Source organism: Archocentrus centrarchus, chromosome 5 (assembly GCF_007364275.1).
Source record: "Archocentrus centrarchus isolate MPI-CPG fArcCen1 chromosome 5, fArcCen1, whole genome shotgun sequence".
NCBI classification, from domain to species: domain Eukaryota; kingdom Metazoa; phylum Chordata; class Actinopteri; order Cichliformes; family Cichlidae; genus Archocentrus; species Archocentrus centrarchus.
The window spans coordinates 7,750,108-7,769,161 of NC_044350.1; the positions used below are offsets into that span (position 1 = coordinate 7,750,108).

The 19,054-nt window shown below is 42.2% G+C and overlaps 2 protein-coding genes across 2 annotated transcripts; both read right to left on the reverse strand.

Annotated features, from left to right (window-relative positions):
* Nucleotides 1-719: 719 nt before the first annotated feature.
* Nucleotides 720-10,188, reverse strand: LOC115779898 (methyl-CpG-binding domain protein 1-like). Its single transcript, XM_030728791.1, has 16 exons — nt 10,034-10,188; nt 9,240-9,829; nt 7,189-7,329; nt 6,921-7,056; nt 6,546-6,832; nt 6,375-6,457; nt 6,192-6,235; nt 5,841-5,981; nt 5,668-5,748; nt 5,558-5,578; nt 5,377-5,469; nt 4,249-4,392; nt 3,761-3,841; nt 3,588-3,668; nt 868-960; nt 720-788 (listed from the first exon to the last, which is right to left on the reverse strand). Exons 2-16 carry the CDS (start codon nt 9,659-9,661, stop codon nt 720-722), a joined length of 1,917 nt encoding a protein of 638 aa, XP_030584651.1. The 5' UTR covers nt 9,662-9,829; nt 10,034-10,188.
* A 2,592-nt stretch (nt 10,189-12,780) lies between these two features.
* LOC115780098 (CXXC-type zinc finger protein 1-like) lies at nt 12,781-18,989 on the reverse strand. Its single transcript, XM_030729087.1, has 14 exons — nt 18,854-18,989; nt 17,429-17,544; nt 16,373-16,473; nt 16,144-16,280; nt 15,829-15,984; nt 15,451-15,594; nt 15,265-15,372; nt 14,989-15,167; nt 14,512-14,719; nt 14,318-14,428; nt 14,186-14,235; nt 14,006-14,102; nt 13,735-13,887; nt 12,781-13,336 (listed from the first exon to the last, which is right to left on the reverse strand). The coding sequence occupies exons 1-14, from the start codon at nt 18,854-18,856 to the stop codon at nt 13,190-13,192; spliced, it is 1,710 nt and encodes a 569-aa protein (XP_030584947.1). The 5' UTR covers nt 18,857-18,989; the 3' UTR covers nt 12,781-13,189.
* Nucleotides 18,990-19,054: the final 65 nt, after the last annotated feature.

Genomic DNA, 19,054 nt, shown 5'->3' on the forward strand with positions numbered 1-19,054 from the left:
CCAATAGCATACTAACCACACAGAGGGCCTATGTATTTCAGCTTTATCCAACACACTGCGAAAACCCTGACACATAACAGTCAAGTAGAAAAGTCCTACACCTACATAATAAAACATCTGAGAAGAAACACGCCTGGGTTATAATGTCACAGCTCCTGAAATGCCTTTGGTGATTCTTAAAATAATTTACAGTCCAGAGGTAAGTCTGTAAAATTTTGATATATCTCATCGCCGAATAAAATGGCAGCAAGTGTAACCAGAAACCAGCACTCTCCACTCCGGTCACACATGTTTTAATTTCTGTATGTGATGAAGTTAAAGTCCATGAAGTGCTCTGCAGTTATTACAAATACCCACATTCTTCTTAACCAAGAAATCACATGTTGATGAGCGCTCCAGTATGATGGGGTCTTTATAATGTAATGGTTCTTTAGGGGGCATTCCCTGGCACACAGAGTACTTCTCCAGGCCCAAAAGCAGATTGACCACCTCGGTCACTGAGGTTAGCCGTGCTGGGTAACAGTCGTACAGCGGGTGGGTGGGAAGCAGCGGTTGCTTTTGGACAGTGACCTGATAGAAGAAGCCCGGGTCGATCAGCACCATGGTGTCGGTCATGCTGGACTGCTTAGAACACTGGATTAGCTGCAGCTGTGGGCCCTCCACCATTATAGCATACCATAGTATTGGCAGTACAGAGGAGCGTAAGGAGTCTAGTAGTTTCATGAGCTGGTTTCTGCGTCTGCACCAGTCCCAACTGTGTTATCAGCCAAACTGAAGATCTGCGTAATCTGCAGACAACAAAAGAGTGAAACTACACAGACATGCGATAGCCTGTGGGGAGAAAAAACATCTCAGCGGGATGCTTACCATCGGCAACTCATCCTCATCATCTTCAGCAGCTTGCTTTGGGCCATCTCTGCCAGTTTGAGCTCTCTCTGCATCCCATTTGTTTTGCTGGTCCTGTGTTGACAAAGTTGGTCTCATGAGAGTGACAGCTCAACTCAACGCAATATTAAAAATACAAAACTATACCCAACCCACACCAACTAAAGTAAATCTTGCCTACAGATCAAATTGGGTCAGTTCATGTAAACAATTACAGCTTCCTATTTGCACTGTTTGCAGTAAAAGCTTTAAAGAGTACTTCACTAATTTAGCAGTGCAATACTGTAACACTATTGGACTTATGATGACAATCCAGTGCTTGTCTGTGGGATACCCCCAAACAATTTACCGTATTTTTCGGACCATAAGGCGCACTATCAATGAACGGGTCTATTTTCACACATAAGGCGCACCGGGTTATAAGGCACATGATAAAAACATATGTAGAGCGAAGCAAAAGCATCAGGTAAGTCCAACTTTATTCAACTCACTCACAATAACTCAGAATATTGTTCAGTTGTAACAAATACAGAAAAATACCCTCACATTTTAAATTCCTCATCTTCAGTGTCTGAGTTGAACAGCTGGGCGATTTCGGCATCAAGCATGCCGGGTTCTCTCTCGTCATTATCCGAGTCAGTCTCGCTGTTGTTACTGTTTTGTTTTGGTTGCGGCACACAGCAACCATTTAATTGTTAATAAAGGGCAACTTTTGAGACAGCCAACAGCGAGTTTTGTTGCACAAAAGTTGGCAACAGCGCCGGCCGCTGATCGCTAGATTACGCACAAATATCCAGGGCAGCATAGATGGAAATAGGCCAGGAACATGTAGAATAAAATCCATCATCGTTTTCTGCGGTTTACTGCATACGGTTTCTATTTTTGGAACAATGCTTCCACTTCTTCTTGAATTCATCTCCGGTGGCTTTGGCTGCTTTCCACACCTGCTGCACCACATTCACAGCTTGTTCCTGTCTAATATCGTCAGTAGAGTCATTTTGTGAATCGATGATGGACTATTTTAGAGAATTCAATGAGGCCTTTGAACTGATCTGCCAGACCAGTTAATATCACTGCAGACCACGCAATGGTGCAGTGGTGTGGATGCCTCGGCCATCTGCAGTCAGACGGGAGCACTCGACTATTTGAAAAGCGTACACCCCCCATTGTACGCTTTATACGCTCTGGAATATTTCGATATTTATTAAACGTCCCTTACCAAAATCGCACTAAAAGATTTCGACATATTTTTGACCGCAGTGTACCACATAAAATTGGTTCAAGGTCAGTAAGCACAAGAAGAATTCACACATAAGGCGCACCGGATTATAAGGCGCACTGCCGATTTTTGAGGAAATTTAAGGATTTTAAGTGCGCCTTATAGCCCAAAAAATACAGTATGTGCCATGCCAACACAGCTTGCTAAAATTCAGCACTCCGCCTTCTTGTCCAAAGATGGTCACTTATGCCTTAAAAAAATAAAGCTGCTGATAGCCGCGAAGCTAAATTGAGGATTCAAATTCCTACCCCGCAAACCACTTGGTGATGTCACGCTGGCTATGTCCATCTTTTAAATACAGTGTATGGGATTTGCTCAATTCAAATGTACAGGCTGGAAAAAGAATACTTTTTTTCAGCCTGCACATGGAATTATTAACTACCCTGTTATGTTTGTCAGATTGTGCTTGTCTATAATTGTGATCTGGAAGACGATCAGACCACATTTGAGAAATGCAGAAACACCTTTTCTAGCAACTGTATCTCTATGTATCCACCCATCACACCTCAAAGAGCTTCAGTGAAAAACATGATGTGGGAAATAGGAAAAACTTGGTGAAGGGTTAAAAAAAATCTACACTTTGTCCTACACAGCCTTTACATAAGGGAGGGCCAAGCAAACCTCGACTGCTATATTTGAAATGCACTGCGGAAAATCAGATATGTTCATCTATCAACTGACTGCCAAAACAAGTGACCACAAGAACAAACTGAAGGACAGCCAAGAAAAGAGTGGTGACAAGTAGAGATCACCGACAGCTTGGCAGCAAAATGCAGCCCTTACAACAGATCACATTAACTTTTGCGGGTGGCGTCACGCCAAGTGTTTGAGACAACATACCGTATCATTGCAACATCGCTGCTTTATCTGTCCATGTAGAGGGCTTTGTTACATTTTGTCACCCTTCTGCCTTTCATGCTTCTACACTGTAAAATTGTAGTAAAGGCAAATATGCCCTAAAGCTTAATCTGAATGATGCTTTCAAATATTCGAAAAACAGCTAAGGACCAGGAGAGGGGCAAAAAGTCAAACCTGAGACAACACAAGTTGATACCAGCACATAAACCGCAACAAGAAGCAACAATCCCCAGATGAACACTTTACGGATTCAAACTTTATTACCAAACCTTGATTAAAAAAAAGCCTGATATAAGAAAATGAGCTGCCAGTGAGGAAGTGTTTGTAAGGATAAAGTGTAAATAGGAGGCCAAAGATGGCTCGTGATGAGTCAGGTTTGTGCCATCATTAGGCATTGGTCAGCAAGAGCTTTTACACAATCAGCGAGAAAAGTGCAACAATTTACAATCGAGCCGTAGGGGCATTTAAAGCAAACAGCTCAGAGAGCGTGTAGCCATTTGTAAAGATCAGAAAATGTAATCCATTTATTGTCAGATGCTGAAGAATGAGAATAAGTTAAACTTACTTGGTGTGGGCTGCTGTGGTTGCTGATGTGAGGGACTCGGTCCGACAGCCCATTCCGCGCTCCAAAATCTGAATTATTCAACTGCTGAGAGAAAACATTAAGTTGAAATTATATTTGTGTTTGAGATGAGCTGCATTTGTCAAATATTTGTAGGCTGTGACCTGATTTCAAACCTGCATAGATGATTGGTGGTTTCCCACGTTCATGTCAAAAGAGTGTTTGCTACCTCTCACGGGTGACGAGCTCCAGTTAATCTAGAACAGCAAAGCAAAGCAAAGTGGAAACCACAAATAATGGGGTGATGAGCTGCATGGACTTCAAAAAGTAATCACTGTAAGCAAAGAGGAAAGAAGTCATTGGGAACTCACTGGTTGTAAATTACTGTCATCATCTTCATTGTCAGTTAAATCCAAGCCCATCTGAGACCCTCGGCTTTTCTTTAAACCTGATTTGCGACTGTATGTGTAGTGAGGTCTGGGTCGGCCCGGCAGCATCGGGCCTTCTGGTCCGTATTCACCTTGTCCCATCTGGAAAGGCAGCTAATGTCTCTGCCAGATAAAAGCAGCGGAATATGCTTTAAATCGAAACTATATAACTGCTATAAGACTCAATGTCATTAAAAAATGCGACTGTCAGAGTCTTACCATTGCCTGTCTCTGACACTGACGTAGACGACACTTCTGCCTTTCTTGTTGCTGCCCCCAAACTTGGGCTTGTCTATGCAGAAATCACACGTGCCGCAGTCTTTCCTACAGAGACAGGCCTTGCATTCTCCACAGGAACGCCGCTTCCGCTTTTTGTGCCACTGAAAATGAGAAAATTCACACAATTTCGTCAAAACAGCGAGACAGTTTACAGCGAGTAATCAAGCAAATAAATCACCAATGGTGACATCAGTTTGTCAAAGATGTGTGATAAGGAAGAAATATTGTGGTCAACGGGCATCTGCAGGATTAAAATCAAAATGCAAGTCATGTAAATATGCAAAAAGTAAGTTTCCTGCATGTATGCCGTTAATCAGCAACCACTACTGTAAAATTCAGTGTTTACATAATGAGGTGGTCGCCCTTTAAAAGAAGTTTAAGTGTCAAAAGACATCCTGGGTGAATAAAGATAAAACTAAAGACAAAAAATAAAAAAGATTGAAAAGTGGAAAAACCCGGTGGAGGTGCACGTGCAGTCGACTTTAATGTTCTTAAACCCACTAGTGTGATGTCCAACTGCGACCATGAGTGAGTAGTTTACAATCCACTGAATTAATGTTTGGAATCAGCTCGAGTGAAACAACACTCCCACTAATGTGAAACCATGTGCAGGGCTGGGACTTTCCTTTAATACACAGCACAAACAGAAATGCCATTGTGTTTGCCCACACTGGCTTTCCATTGTTTGAGGTTTGGCTAGAACTTCTTCTTCTGCAATAGCTTAATAACACCAGACCGGAGAACTGATGCCACCGATTGTTGATCACAATCCACCTAAAGCCCAACTTTTACATGCAGGCTGTGAATAGTGTTTGCATTTATTTGCACATTTTGGAAATTTTGCTAAATGTGGATAGAAACTTGGCTAACGAGTACACCAACCTGACATGTCTCTTCATATTATTTGGGAGAGGTTGTAAACATTTTGAAGAAGTGTCACTCTTCTACTACGAAACGTTGCTGCACTGCAGTTCCCAGAGATCAACATGAATGTGTGTGTGTGTGTGTGTTTGTGTGCAGTAGCCGGTGAGCGTGTACTGCTTTACACAAACATTAGAAAAAGAAAAAAAAAAAACAGCACTCACATCATCGTCATCATCAGTCGACATGTCATCCTCATCATCAACATCCACGTTGACTGAGAAGTTCTCTGTGTCGCTGCTTTTGAGACTGGGGTGCTGTGTGCATAAAAGTCAGGGAAATTATTGCTATAAGCTCTAAAGGACGGTGCTATAAATAACAAATGTTGTATCAGAAAAGTGCTACCTGTGAATCTGTAACTTCACTCTGCAAAAATCAAATTAATATTTTAGAAAATACAGGAAACAAAGTAAAACAAAGTGCCAACGTTTTAGTCGATTATACAGAATTTATACCTGGAAACTCATGCTGTCATCAAATGTCTCAGGAATGTCATTGTAAGGCCTCTGCTGCATGAAGCCGCCGCTTCCAGGTCCCTGGAGGAATATACCGAGAAAGCAGCAGTGACGCTAAAGTAACTTAAAAAAATTATGAATAAATAATAATCAGTATGCAACGATCTGTTTACCTTGCGAATAGGACATATACATTTGCGTTTTCGGCATATGCGTTTCCGGGACTCGGGGCTCTGCAGCCCATGTTTGCAATTGGCACACTGCCCACAATTGACTGTGTTATGACATCCCACACACTGACCGCAAGGAATCCACTACAGACGGCATGAACAAGAAGAGAAGACAGTTTGTTTATCTAATGACATTCATGAGAAATTTGTTTGTTATGACACATGGCAACAGTTTTTAATCAGAATTTCAAAGGAAAATGAACTGAAGTTAAGAGCATTCAGAATATTTGCATGCATCCTTGCAGCATTAGTCCAGCAGTCACAATGCTGCTCTTCCTGCACACAGCACTTTACCTTTCTGAAGCGAATCATTGGATGTTCTTTCGTCTTTGAAGCAACTAGAAGTAGAAAAAAAACAAACAAATACACACACACACACACACAGGTAATGCACATGTTCAGTGAACTGTTTCCCTTTCATATCAGATTTAGTTTTGCCTCATACCAACAACTCTGCGCCCTCAGGCACCAACTTACCCCAACAGGTGGGACAGCAGGGCCTCTTTCTTTGTTTGTCGTACCACGTGCCTGTGAAGGAAATGCCACATCTGGCACAGATCCTGCAGAGACACATGATGACCCCCCGGTTATCACAGCAAGTTGACGCTTTCCGAGTTATAGCGTTGTGTTACACAGTGACAGACTCACAGGGTGCTGTCCTCTGACCCGATCTCTCCATTTATGGACGGGAGCGGACGCGACTGAGATGACGAGGGAGCGGGAAGTCTGATTTTATCCTCGGAGGGTGGATCCTCATTTCGAGGCCCTTGAGTTGGAGTTCCCACTGTACTGTTCAAAGGGACATTTGTCTGACTGGAGTTGACATTTTTAGGCCCGAGGCTTGGGGTGAGCCTGTGATGAGAGTCAGGAGTGTCTGCCCCCTCTCCCCTCTCCATCCAGCTGGACTCTGAGGAAGAACGTTCGCGGACCTTTCTCTAAATGAGGATAGCAGACTGTAAGTCAAACAATAGAAATCTTCAATGCTTTAATGCTTAAAATGCAAAGAAAAAGACCTAGCGAGACCTTTCTGTTTCGAACTCTCGGGAGCGGGTTTTCGCTATCGTAGAACTTGCCCGTCTTATACTCAAAGTTGGACAAGTCCTGTCCTTCCAGCACTGAAGCCAGCTCTACTCTGCTTCTCACTCGATCACCACGTGGACTGCAATGGAAACAAACAGTTACAACCACAAAAGAATTCCTGTTGACATTCAGTGACGTGCTTCAGGAGGACTATAAAAAGTAGCAACCGTAACACGTCTGCACGGCTGAATTCCTTATTCCCTGTAGTTACCTTAAGTAATACACATCCGTCTGGCCAATGCTGGAGCCAGAGCGTCGAACGACCTCTTTGCGCTTCCAGCCCTCTCCCAATCCAGGCCAGTCCACCCATCCCTCATCAGGGTGTGATCGTTTACGACGAGGTGCTTGAAGCCTGAATTTAAAAGAAGACGTAACACACAAACATTTTATTAAAGTTTAGAGCAGACTGCACATACAGCACCCCGACAAACTGTTCACATAATAAGCTACAAATAAATATTCTTTTGACAGAAGCAAAGTTGCATAGAGGTTGAAATGAGCTCAAAGGAATAAGACATTCAAAAGCCCTCTTTTCATTGGCAGCTCCTCTGAATATCTGAAACTACACTCCCTGCTGAATTCAGTCAGAAAGCTGGTACAGCATTTTTGCACCGCGCATCCCAACTGTGCTCGCACGCCAACTTAACATCTAAATTTAGTCCAAGAATAATTAGGATAATGCTGCTCATTATCAGATTACAGTACAAGATCTAAAACCTTTTCCAAACATGGGATAAGTAACATTGCTGGCTTCATCAGTTGGTTAAAGTGAGACAAATCTGTTGGCATTCACACACAAATCGCTTTTACGTTATTCCTCAGGACTTCTTTCAGACATACCACTGATAGTAATGGAAAGCAATCAATCAATCAAGTAAAATAGAACGCGTGAGGTTAGAGTTTTCTACAGCACGGCAGGTAGATTTTGGTAGTTATTTTAACAATTAGAGAGCTTGCATCCCATTTGAGGGAACATGAATACATCTACCCACACTTTAGTACTCCCAACAGAGCTGAAGATGGCAGCTTGGCAACATATGCAGTAATGTAATGTGCAAAAGTCTTGAGCCACCTCTCATTTCTTTATATTTCGCTTCCAAGGAGCCAGACTTTCTTGTATTTTTTTAGGGTGTTCTTGAGGCTTTCTGAAGGACACCCCTACTTAAAGGATGAACCTGTCACTGAATCTCTCAGCACTTTGTTACTAGCAGCTTGAGGAAACTGGAGAAGTGGATGACAAAAGAAGTGTCAGGTCTAAAATTTCTACAGCAGATGCATAGTATCTGAAAGTCATGTTCTTAAGAAAGAAGAAAAGAAGAACTGCGAAGACCTGACAGGACCTGAGAGATGCAGCTGGCTCTTCATTTGATCCAGCTACTGTTCACTGAAGCCTCATCAGAAATGGGCTCAGTGGGTGGCTGTCAAGAAGCCATTCTTACAGAAAGGAAACGGGGAGAAAAGATTGAGGTATGCCACATTACACAAGAACTGGACTGAAAATCAGTGGGAACATGCCTGATGAATAATTGTCAACATTCACGGAGGAGGTCAGGAGAGTGGTACAACAGTGTCTACAGCCATCTGCAAAACAGAGTGGAGGCTCTGTCATGGTCTGGGGCTGCATTTCAGCCAGTGGTGTTGGAGAGCTTGTCAAAATTGATGGAATTACGAACACAGAAAAGTAAGGTCAGATTTTGATGTACCTCGTGGAAAGTGTCTGATTGGCAACAACTTCATTTTTCAGTATGACAGTGATCCCAAACACACTGCCAATGAAGCATACCAAGATAGAAAAACACACAATGGAACACTATGAATCATGGACTGGACTCCCCAGAGCCTAGACCTCAACATTACTGAAGCAGTGTGGGATCATCTTGAACAGAATAAAAGGCAGCCAACATCCAAAGAAGAGCTTTGAATGTCCTTCAGGAAGCCTGGAGAGCTATTCCTTAAGACTGCTTAAAGAAATTACATGAAAGCTGCCCAAGAGAGTTCAGGCTATGCTGAAGAATGAATGTGGCCATAGCAAACTGTTTGCACCTTTCTCGTAAAATATAAAGAAATTAGGGGTAGCTCAAGAATTTTGCACCGTACTGTATCTGTTTTAAGCAGTAATGTGACAGATCACCTGGACCTTAGCACTGCTTTCTGGAAGGGGCTTGAGTGATCTATTGCATGTTAGAGAAAAGTAACTTTGTGGGTGAATATTACAACAGCGTTACATGACCACAAAGGGAAATAAAACATTATTCAACCTACTGATAGATCTTTTTGAAGGTGCTCTCACTGCCAGCCACACTCTCGCTCCTTTCACTTTCTCCTGCCAGGCTCTCTTCCTCTGGATCATTTCTATCATTGCTTTCGGCATCGTCATCATCTTCAAGTGGCTCAAACCAGTCAACAGGAGGCTCGCCACCAGAAACCTTAGCCTCCTCTTTCTCCTCTGCTGCTTTTTCTTCTGCAGGACCAGCGCTGTGGGTTTCCTCTGTATTCACACCATCTGATGGTTCTGGTGCAGCATCGGAAGTGTTCTCTGTTTCGCTGCTCTTATTCTCTGAGCTTTGTCGCACATCATCTTCTACAGTGTCTCTCTCACCGATAGTCGTATCTGTTCTTTGTTCTGCATCTTCAGCTACAGTCTCTGTGCCCTGGAGTGGGCTCTCGAGGGTTTCCTCATTCATTGATGCACAAGTTTAAGCTACAGTCGGTCCAGAGTGATTCCCCGCAGATAAACTTTATAGGCGGTCTTGCATCCCATTTAAAGAAGCGTGTGTTCACACTACCCCTGGATGTCCTGGCCTCTGAGCCGTCAGGATGGTTGTAATCTGATCAGTTTGTCATGACGAACCCTGTGGGGGGGAAAAAAGACAGAAGCTGATTATTAAAAATGATCCAAGCAAGCTTTATGACCGATACAGCACGCACAGTTAACACAGCTAAATCGTTGTGTAACTGTAAAGTTAGTTTCGATGTAAAGGTATTCACAGTTATTAGCTTGCAGTCTAATGTAGCAATGTTAGCCAGCAAACAAAACGTTAGCGACACTAGCTAACCTTAGCTGCTAAGTGATGTTACTGCTTCAAGGTCTCCGATTCTTGGACATATAGGACGGTGATATGGTGACACGGAGGTGAGCGAGATCCTAAACAGCAATGTGTTATCAACGCTAACTTGGTTGAACAGAAAGCACTTAAAACGGGAGTAACGTTAGCCACCATTAGCTACTGCACACCTTCATGGATGATTTCTATGACGACAAACTGAAATTATTCCTGTTTTGAGAGCTATTTGTCGCTACCGGCCTACAAATGTGTGTGATCAGGTGAGCCCACACACACCTTTAGTGTAATATTCCTCAGATGCTTGGCACTCTAATTTCAACACGTAGCTCCCCTTTCACTTTACGAGGTAGGGCTAACGCTGATAGCTACCATACATCTAGCACTACGGAAACAGTAGCATTAAGCACCACCAAAGAAGGCCGAACATTCGAGATGGAAATCCCCCCCCTCGGATCCTGTTTGCAGTGAGGGGGTTATTTTACGGGACTATCACTCTTCTTTATACTATAACTCTGTCTTCTGCAAAGTGAGCGTCGTTTTCTAGCTTATATTTACTTTTTAGTTGTAATGAAAGAGTAGTTACTACGAAATCCTGATGCACTCTTGCACCCTTTACATTCCTTATCACGTTCATTAGTAGGTTTCTTATAATTTGACAGTCTGTCACAGATGAATGCAGCAGGATTGAAAGCGGCTCAGAAGTTGCTTCTGTTGTTACAATACAATTTAGGTTAAAGATCTCACCCTCGTGTATAATAGACACTCAGTTCCATTTTCAACTTAAGTTGAAAATGTGTATCAGTAATCACTCATTTCACCGCAAAACCACTTCATTATATGCGATTTGCTGTTTACTGATTTTAAACAGTAACCTAGTTCAACCAGGACTCATTTCAGCGTTATTGAAAGGGAAAATAACGAACTGAACACACAGAGGCGTAAGGGAGTGACCCCTCTGATTCCGTATGTATCCTCTTCGAAGCCATCGTCTTTGCCTTTTAACTGTGCTGCATTCATGGGCTATCAGGAGTGTGGTGCTAGATAATCCCAGAGCTGTCAATGAGTGACTTCACAGAGAGCACAGCTTGAGAGTCATCTGTTAATTACTGCATGAGATTGCAGCTATTTCAAACAGCTTCTGGTCTGAAGTAGGAATTAGGAGGCACACCTGAATGCAGCAGCATTTTAAAGGAACAGGAACATGAAAACCGGAAACATTTTTTCACTGACTTTAAAAAACACATTTTAGGGTATTTACTCAAATGATATACGGACATATAAAATGTATACAGTTAGAAGAGTGATATTTGTTTTGTTTTTTCAGCATAAAAATGTTGGCACGGGTCAAGAAACTGAGTCTGAAGGGTTTTGAGTGTGAGTATTCTTCTTAAAGGACATAATCTACACTGAAGTACCCTCTGTTTCACAATTCTCAGTGCAGTCTTTCTTAACCTTTATTTTTTCCTGCCATTATATCCACTTATTCTTGGTTTAGGTAATAATAAAATACCAGTCATAAGTTTAGACACACCTTCTAATTCAGTGTTTTTTCATTATTTAAAAATTGTCTGCATTATAGATTTATACCAAAGTTGTCCAAACTATGAAAAAAGACATTATTTAGTAAACAAGAAAGTATTAAACAAACCAGAATGTTTTATATTTTAGATTCTTCAAAGTAGGAACCTCTTGCTTAGATGACAGCTATTACCATCTTGGCATTTTCTCAGTCAGCTTTATGAGGAAATCACTTGGAATGGCATTCAGATAACAGCTGTGCCTTTTCAAGAGTTCATTTCATGAATTTCTTGCCATCTTAATGTTTGTGAGACCATCAGTTGTGTTGTGAAGAGTTAGAGTTGGTATACAGTGACAGTGTAAGGCACAGAAAAGGTGAATGGATGGTTTCCTACGTACATGTGTAGTTCCCACCGTGATATACGGAGGAGGAAGTGTGATGTATGGGGGCGCTTTGCTGGTGACACTGTTGGCAATTTATTCAAAATCCAAGGCACACTTAACCAGCAAGGCTACCACAGCACTCTGCAGCAACATGCCATCCCATCTGGTTTGCATTTAGTGGGACTATCATTTGTTTTTCAACAGGACAATAATTACACACCTCCAGGCTATGTAAGGGATATTTGACCAAGAAAGAGGGTGATGTAGTGCTGCGTCAGATGACCTGGCCTCCACAATCACCTGATCTAAACCCAATTTAGATGGTTTGGGATGAGTTGGACCGCAGAATGAAGGCAAAGCAGCCAACAGGTGCTCAGCACCTGTGGGAACTCCTTCAAGACTGTTGGAAAACCATTTCAGGTGATGACCTCATGAAGCAGATTGCAGCTTTCTTGGCATTCTCTCAAAGCAGAAGGTGCCTACTTTGAAAAATCTAAAACATATTTTGCTTTAACACCTTTAAGATTACTACATGACTCCTTATGTTTTCCTTCATAGTCTGGATGACTTCAGTATTAATTTACAATGTAGGAAAAAAAAATAAAATAAAAACATTGAATGAGAAGATGTGTCCAAACTTTTGACTGCTACTGCACATCAGTTCACTCTACATTTACTTTCCTGGTGAAGTTGAATTTAGAGCGGTATAATTATTTAATTCTAATGAATAAATGATAGTCACATTTAAAAGGCATTGAAATGGAAGAACAAATAACATCACTCTTACACACACCCCTCAAATACAGCAGGTTTCAGGTGTTTATTCAAGGTGACCATAAAAAAAAACAAAAAAAAAAAAAAACAAAAACTGCAGTTTTCAATCAGCAGTAGCTCATCTACCACTATCAGGAAAATATATATTATCATACACACATTTTAAAATAATTATCTAGTTAGAAAATTAATTTCCATAAAATTGGTTAATGTTTATACAACTTAGCTTCCAAACCTCATGTTATGTACAGTAGGGGTGCAGCAATATATTTGTTAATACCAGCTTGTTTGACTGGTAAAAACACGTTTCCTGATGGCGGTGGCTTCTGTTTCTATTTACAAGGTAGGAAATGTAATTAAAATAAAGAGATAAAATTTTGATCATGAAAATTTGTTTCCCCTGAAAGACAATGAGCAATCAAAAAAAAAAAAAAAAAAAAAAGATCCAAGAACAGCAGCAGAGTGGGTTGACTACCTATCCTTGTTGCTACGGAGATCAGTCGTCAAGGGGTCGTGCTGAATAGTTTGGTGCAACATGAGAGCGAGGAGACCAGCTCTGTTCGTCATAGCAGTCCTGACGTTACGCTCCTGCTCAAAGAGCTCGTCCAACTTGTACCACTGCGTGGGAGGAATGAAAAGAAACAGGTGAGTGTGGAAGAGCCAGTGTTAGGTATTTAACGTGAGAAGGTCAGACAATCGCTCGTTATGGCAGGGGAGCCAAATCACTGCAACCACAGACGGTAACTACGGGGGAAATAGTATGAAAAATAAAATTACATGTTTTTAAAATATATATTGCACGTCTGGATAAAGTAGAATTGTGTGTATTTTAGTTAGCCCTTATTTTGTTTTCGCCATCAGTCTGACTTGACATCTTAATGTTTCTCAGACCATCAGTTGTGTTGTGAAGAGGTAGAGTTGGTAGAAGCTGTTTTATGTAAGAGCGTTCCCAACATCTCACCCGATTCTGAAAACCTGAGCAATTCCCAGTGAACAAACCGTGAAGTTGGACTCACCACCCTGACTCGCTCCAGGTCCACCTCGGCCCTCCGAAGCTTTTCCCAGTTGTAATGTCTGTTGCACTTCCTTTTGGAGACTCTGCAATATTCTCCCGTCGGCTCAAACACATTCTTCACTAAAGGGCATCCACACACCTCATCGACGGGCACCTGCGGGCCAAGCAAAAGAAAGACAAATTAAAATCTTCACATGGACTCTATGGACTTTATGCTTTGCAGGTTCCTGCTTGTCACTTTGGTTTTACAGCATAATGGCAGTTTTGCTGACCTTGGGATCTCTGGAATGCTCTGGACACAAAACCTGAAGCCTCTTGCAGTACGTCTTGCTCTGTGGGTTGTACACGTCACAGAAGAGTCTTGTTGCGCTGCAAGAGAAGCAAAGTCTTAGTAAGTCATCTAACTACAGGAGAGACCTATACACTTAGACTTTTCTTAGAACTTTTCTTACCCTTCTATCCTTGTAGGGTACATTGAGCCAAAGGAGGTCTGACTCTCATACTGTTAAAATAATCAGAGAAATAAGTGTTTAAGAAAAGCATGTGCTTGTAGCAGCGTTAACAGAAATGAAAGGAATCATAACCTTTGCGTAGCATCTCTCCATATGTCTGAGTGCCACTTTGGGATTGATCGGATGACTGCAAGACACACAGAAGATCTGCAGGTCCGTGTCCTCGCTATCACCTTCATTCACCTGCGAATGGGAACCAAAACCAATGTAAGTGTTCCCTGTTCTTCAGCTGCAGTTTCAAACGAATGCCCGAGACGTGCGCTCACCTCCTCGTCCTGCTGAACCGCCTGCTGCTTGGCCTTGGCGATGATGCCCTCCAGTTCGTGGAAGCGTCGCTCCATCTCAGTAAGGCGGAGCCGGGCGTTCTGCTGGTCACGACGTATGCGCTCCAGCTGCTTCTTACCGTGCTCCTCAGCGATGCACGGACTCTGCTGCCACTGCTGGATACGCTGAGGGAGGATCTCATAGATCCGGCTGATTAGCGGCAAGCACAGATTTCAGTTAGCTGTTAGGAAAAGCTTCAGAAACAGCAAAGAGACATTTTGACACATGCAAAAAGTCGTAAAATCCCCACCAAAAAGTAATTACCTTATTAATTAGATAAGTTGTAAATAAAAATATACACTTTCTGAAATATTTTAAGACCCTTATAGCACCAAGAGAAACTAATGGCATTATCACTTCAGTGCAAACAAGGGATATTAGAAAAAGCCAAGTAGAAAAATAAAAACAGCCAGTCTTACTTGGCAGCTAACTTCATGCCGCAGTCCTCAGAGCAGTATTTGGAGTTGGGTCTTGCTGCCTCCACACAGTTGGGCCCCAGGCACTGACGCAGCCCTCCGCTTTCCCGCAAATCCCCCCTCTCACTGTGCCTGCTTCTGTCTTTGTGCTTCTGCTTCTGCTTGTGGCGACGTGACTCCTTCTGAATGGTTTTTGAAAAAAGGACAGATGTTACCGTGCGTTACTAACGGTTACCGTTTTAGCTCTTTAAACAATTTCTGTGAGGAAATGAGCCTTACTTTCTTGTCAAATTTCTTTTCTCGTCTCTTGACGTGCTTCACCTTTATGGCTTTCTTACGCATGACAGGACTGAAGGGCACCTCGTCATCGTCCTCACTAGCCCATGCCTGCGTCAGAGGAGTGATTGAGTGCATATAAAATAAGCGGATTAACAAGCAACAATGGAATGGGAACTGTTCTCCTACCATGCTGTCCAGTCCTGCCGCCCTGTACTGATGGTAGAGTTCTGCCTCGCTGTCGTAGTCCTCAGAGTACCGTCTCCGTCTGTGGTGGGAATTGTCCCTCCTTTCTCTCAGAGAGAACTCCTCATCCTTCACACGCAGCATTTTCTGTACAAAAGCCAAACAACAGGTTGCACATTTTCTGAAGTTACATCAAGAGAGTGTGCACAAACACGTACAGAAATCAGAAGATCCACAGTTTTCAAAGACTAAAGAAGAAAAAAAGGAAATTTTTTAACTTTCTGATTTTTTTTTTATGCCTTGCAAATGACTATATACAGTATATGACACACTGTTATTTCACAACACATTCTAAAACATGACGGAGCTAAAGGGACTTACCCTGGCTCGAACTTCACACTGCCTGAACCTGCACTTCTGTCTGATTTTGTTAGGGCCTCCAAACTTCTTCATGTCCTTGCAGAAGTCACACTGGGCACAGTCCTCGGTCCTCCTGCAGGGCTCACATTCCCCGCACATCCGGACTGAACGCTTCACCTGAAATTAATGAGGTGCAATCAGAGCCAAATACGCGATGTCACAGGTGGACATCAGGACAATGAGACTATGGAGAAGATGGCCCAACCTTAGTCTGCGTTACTGACTGCATGCAGCTTCTGCATCTTTGCACAAAGTGATCATAATAATACAACTTACTTTAGATCCACGGCGCCTTTCACTCTTATAATCTGGAGTACTCGGTGTGCTGTACTGTTTTTCGCCTCTGTCAGACTCAGATTCCTTCTCACGACTTTTCTTTGATCTGTACTTTACTTCCAACAAGGGATTTTCTTCTGGCGATCACAAACATAAGGGAGCAGAATCTTGTTAATTTGCACGGCAAAGGAACAACCGCAGTCATAAAAAAAGGACAAGAATTTATTACCTCTGCATCTCATGCAGTACCATTCCTGGATTGCCTTCGCCATCTTCTCAGTGATGTTAATGCAGTGGCCATGGAACCACTCGTTACAGTTGTCACAGCCGCTGTCAGCGAGAAATAAAAGCAACACCTAGCGTATGAGCACATTTCTTCCCTGCACACTAAGGCTGTGCCATATCATATGTGATAATACGGACATAAATTTTTACACAATATCACGTATGAGAGCCGCATGTCAGCCTCCAGTGACAATTTAGTATCTAAAAAAAAAATTCTCCAAAAAAAAAAAAAGCAAGTTGAAACCTGTTTCCACTAAAAGGTGAAGCAACAAACGTGTTTCACCACTTGAGGCAAAAAACAAACACATCAAGTACAACCAGGCTACAAAGAAGGAGATCCTAGCAGCGAGCGATAAGCGACCAAAATGTAAACAAATGACTTCCCCGGGGCATCACCTACACACCTGCTAATTGTGCTCCTTATGACAGGAAGAGCAAACAGTGGATGGAAATTACTCGTGTTAAAAGGGAGGCTGTAAGCAGAGCTGGTTGGAAAGATTTGACCCAAGATAAAACATCACAGGTAGAAAATATTTTTCAGTTTTATGTGACAATACTGTGCAGGCCGCTGACGAGTTACAAGGTTAAGTTACTTTAGTTATTGTTGAACTAAAGTGTTAAGCAGTTATTTTATCATTTTACTTAAAATTTCCAGGGAAAACACTACCTAGGCTACTTTGTGCTCACACTTGACTTTTGCTGTGTCACTGGATATAATGCTGTGTCACTACTATTGCACTATAATGCTGCTGCTGTCGTCACCTTGTTTCAGTTGATTCACACTTCAAATTAAGAAATGTGTCATTGATTAAAGCAGCTTATTGGAAAAGAAAGATGGAAAACGCTCTTCATCTCTTTACACTTTTAAATGCTGCTACCTGCAAGCATCAATAAAATGTTATTCAGTATTTTAATTGCAAAGTTTCTTGAAATAGCAAATTTGAGGCTATCGCCCACCCCTACTGCACATACTGCAAATATAAAATTGGTATGAACTTACATCATGAAGCAGTTGATGTCTGGTTTCCGACAAATGCAGTAAAGAGGTGCATTCTCCCCCTCCATACGGGTGCGCTCAGGCATTGGTCCATGCTCAACATCAGACATTTCACTATCCTGGAAAGTACAATAAACAGGACAGACCGCATTACAAATGATGGTGTACTAAAGATAACCAACCGCATGGCTGTAGTAACAACATGTTACTTATCTACCGTACTTATTAACACTCTAGTTGTGTCCAGTTGCTCCACTATCATTCACAGTATACTGTTCCAAACACCAGCTTTAGCGTTTTATTTTTTGGTTAGTATGTTTCTGGACTTCTGTGTCCTGGTGTCTGACTACATTAACAGAAGTATAAAACAATCATCAATCTTTGTCCACTTATCCAATTCAGGATCTATACCAGCTGTCAGAGTGAAAGGCGGGGTATACCCTGGACAGGACGCAGGTCACAGACACAGGGACAACCATTCACACTCACATTCACGGCCAATTTAGAATTAACTAATTACCTGATCCCACACGTGTCTTTGGACTGTAGGACAAAGCCGGAGTCCATGCAAACTCCACACACAGTTGGTGGATTTGAACCCAAGACCTTCTTGCTGTGAGGCAACAGTGCTACCCACTGCACAAGTGCTCAGTTTAAAACCGGTCTGGCTAAACCACAGCTGATCTGGGTGTGTCAGAGAAACTCCACATCAATGCAGCGCTAAGAAAGGAGGGCAGGGTGGGGGTCCGATGGATCACACGTATGCACAGAAGCAATGGAACCATCAGTATTACCGTTCTTGTCGTTATCTTGTTGTGCTGTCATTTGTATTATTGTGACCCTGCCTATGTCTACTAAGGACACCATTAAATTGTGGGGTCTGATACTGAACGTGATCATTTGGTTCGGACTGTTCTGACAATCACTCACTTTCATAAGTATAATTGTGTGTAATTTGAATCCACGCAGCAACGTTGATGTCATAAAATAACGCAGTTATAAATACAGTGCCCAGTAAAGTTAGTTAGCGAACACCATTAGCATGTAATGATCATTTCATAGACTGTAGAAACTGTTCTAAATCCGGCACCAAACGTGAAGGGTAAACTGTTGTGTTTACACACAAACTGTACGCGCTAATATTAGCTCGTAGGTTTAGCACCAGCTAACGGGTGAGTCTGGCAGCTGGCTTCATTTGCAGAAGCAGTGAAAAGTGGATCGATGGTATTTGCAATTATGATGTTACACACACAATTTAAGTTAAAGCGGTAACTTAGTTGCTAGCTTGATCAAAACCATCATCCATTATGCACAGTTGAAAGAGCAGCTCTCCTTGCAGATAAGCGGCCGTGTAACCTAATGGACACAATTACGCTCGACAACTTTTTCAGATCACAGGTTTCATAGTAATTTTTTTTTAATACTCACCATACTCTGGGACCGTATAGCCTTTCGTTACTCTGCAAATATGGATTTATGAAATTAAACTTTTAGCCTGATAGCCAGCTCCGTGCTAAGATTTACACGGAAATAATCGGCGGAACTCGTTAAAGTATTATTGGACAATATTCTTCTTCTATGATGGTAGAATCTGGGCCGAGTAATATCCAACTTTACACTGCCGCCATC

Excerpts from the sequence above, each read along its gene's own strand:
- LOC115779898 (XM_030728791.1), bottom strand. The coding sequence starts at position 9,661 with ATGAATGAGGAAACCCTCGAGAGCCCACTCCAGGGCACAGAGACTGTA. Across the intron at positions 7,057-7,188 it reads ACGGATGTGTATTACTTAAG|TCCACGTGGTGATCGAGTGA; the intron begins GTAACTACAGGG and ends TTTCCATTGCAG. Across the intron at positions 789-867 it reads ATGAGGATGAGTTGCCGATG|ATTACGCAGATCTTCAGTTT; the intron begins GTAAGCATCCCG and ends TGTTGTCTGCAG.
- LOC115780098 (XM_030729087.1), bottom strand. Across the intron at positions 16,281-16,372 it reads GTACTGCATGAGATGCAGAG|AAGAAAATCCCTTGTTGGAA; the intron begins GTAATAAATTCT and ends TGTGATCGCCAG. Across the intron at positions 15,373-15,450 it reads CGGCAGGACTGGACAGCATG|GCATGGGCTAGTGAGGACGA; the intron begins GTAGGAGAACAG and ends CCTCTGACGCAG.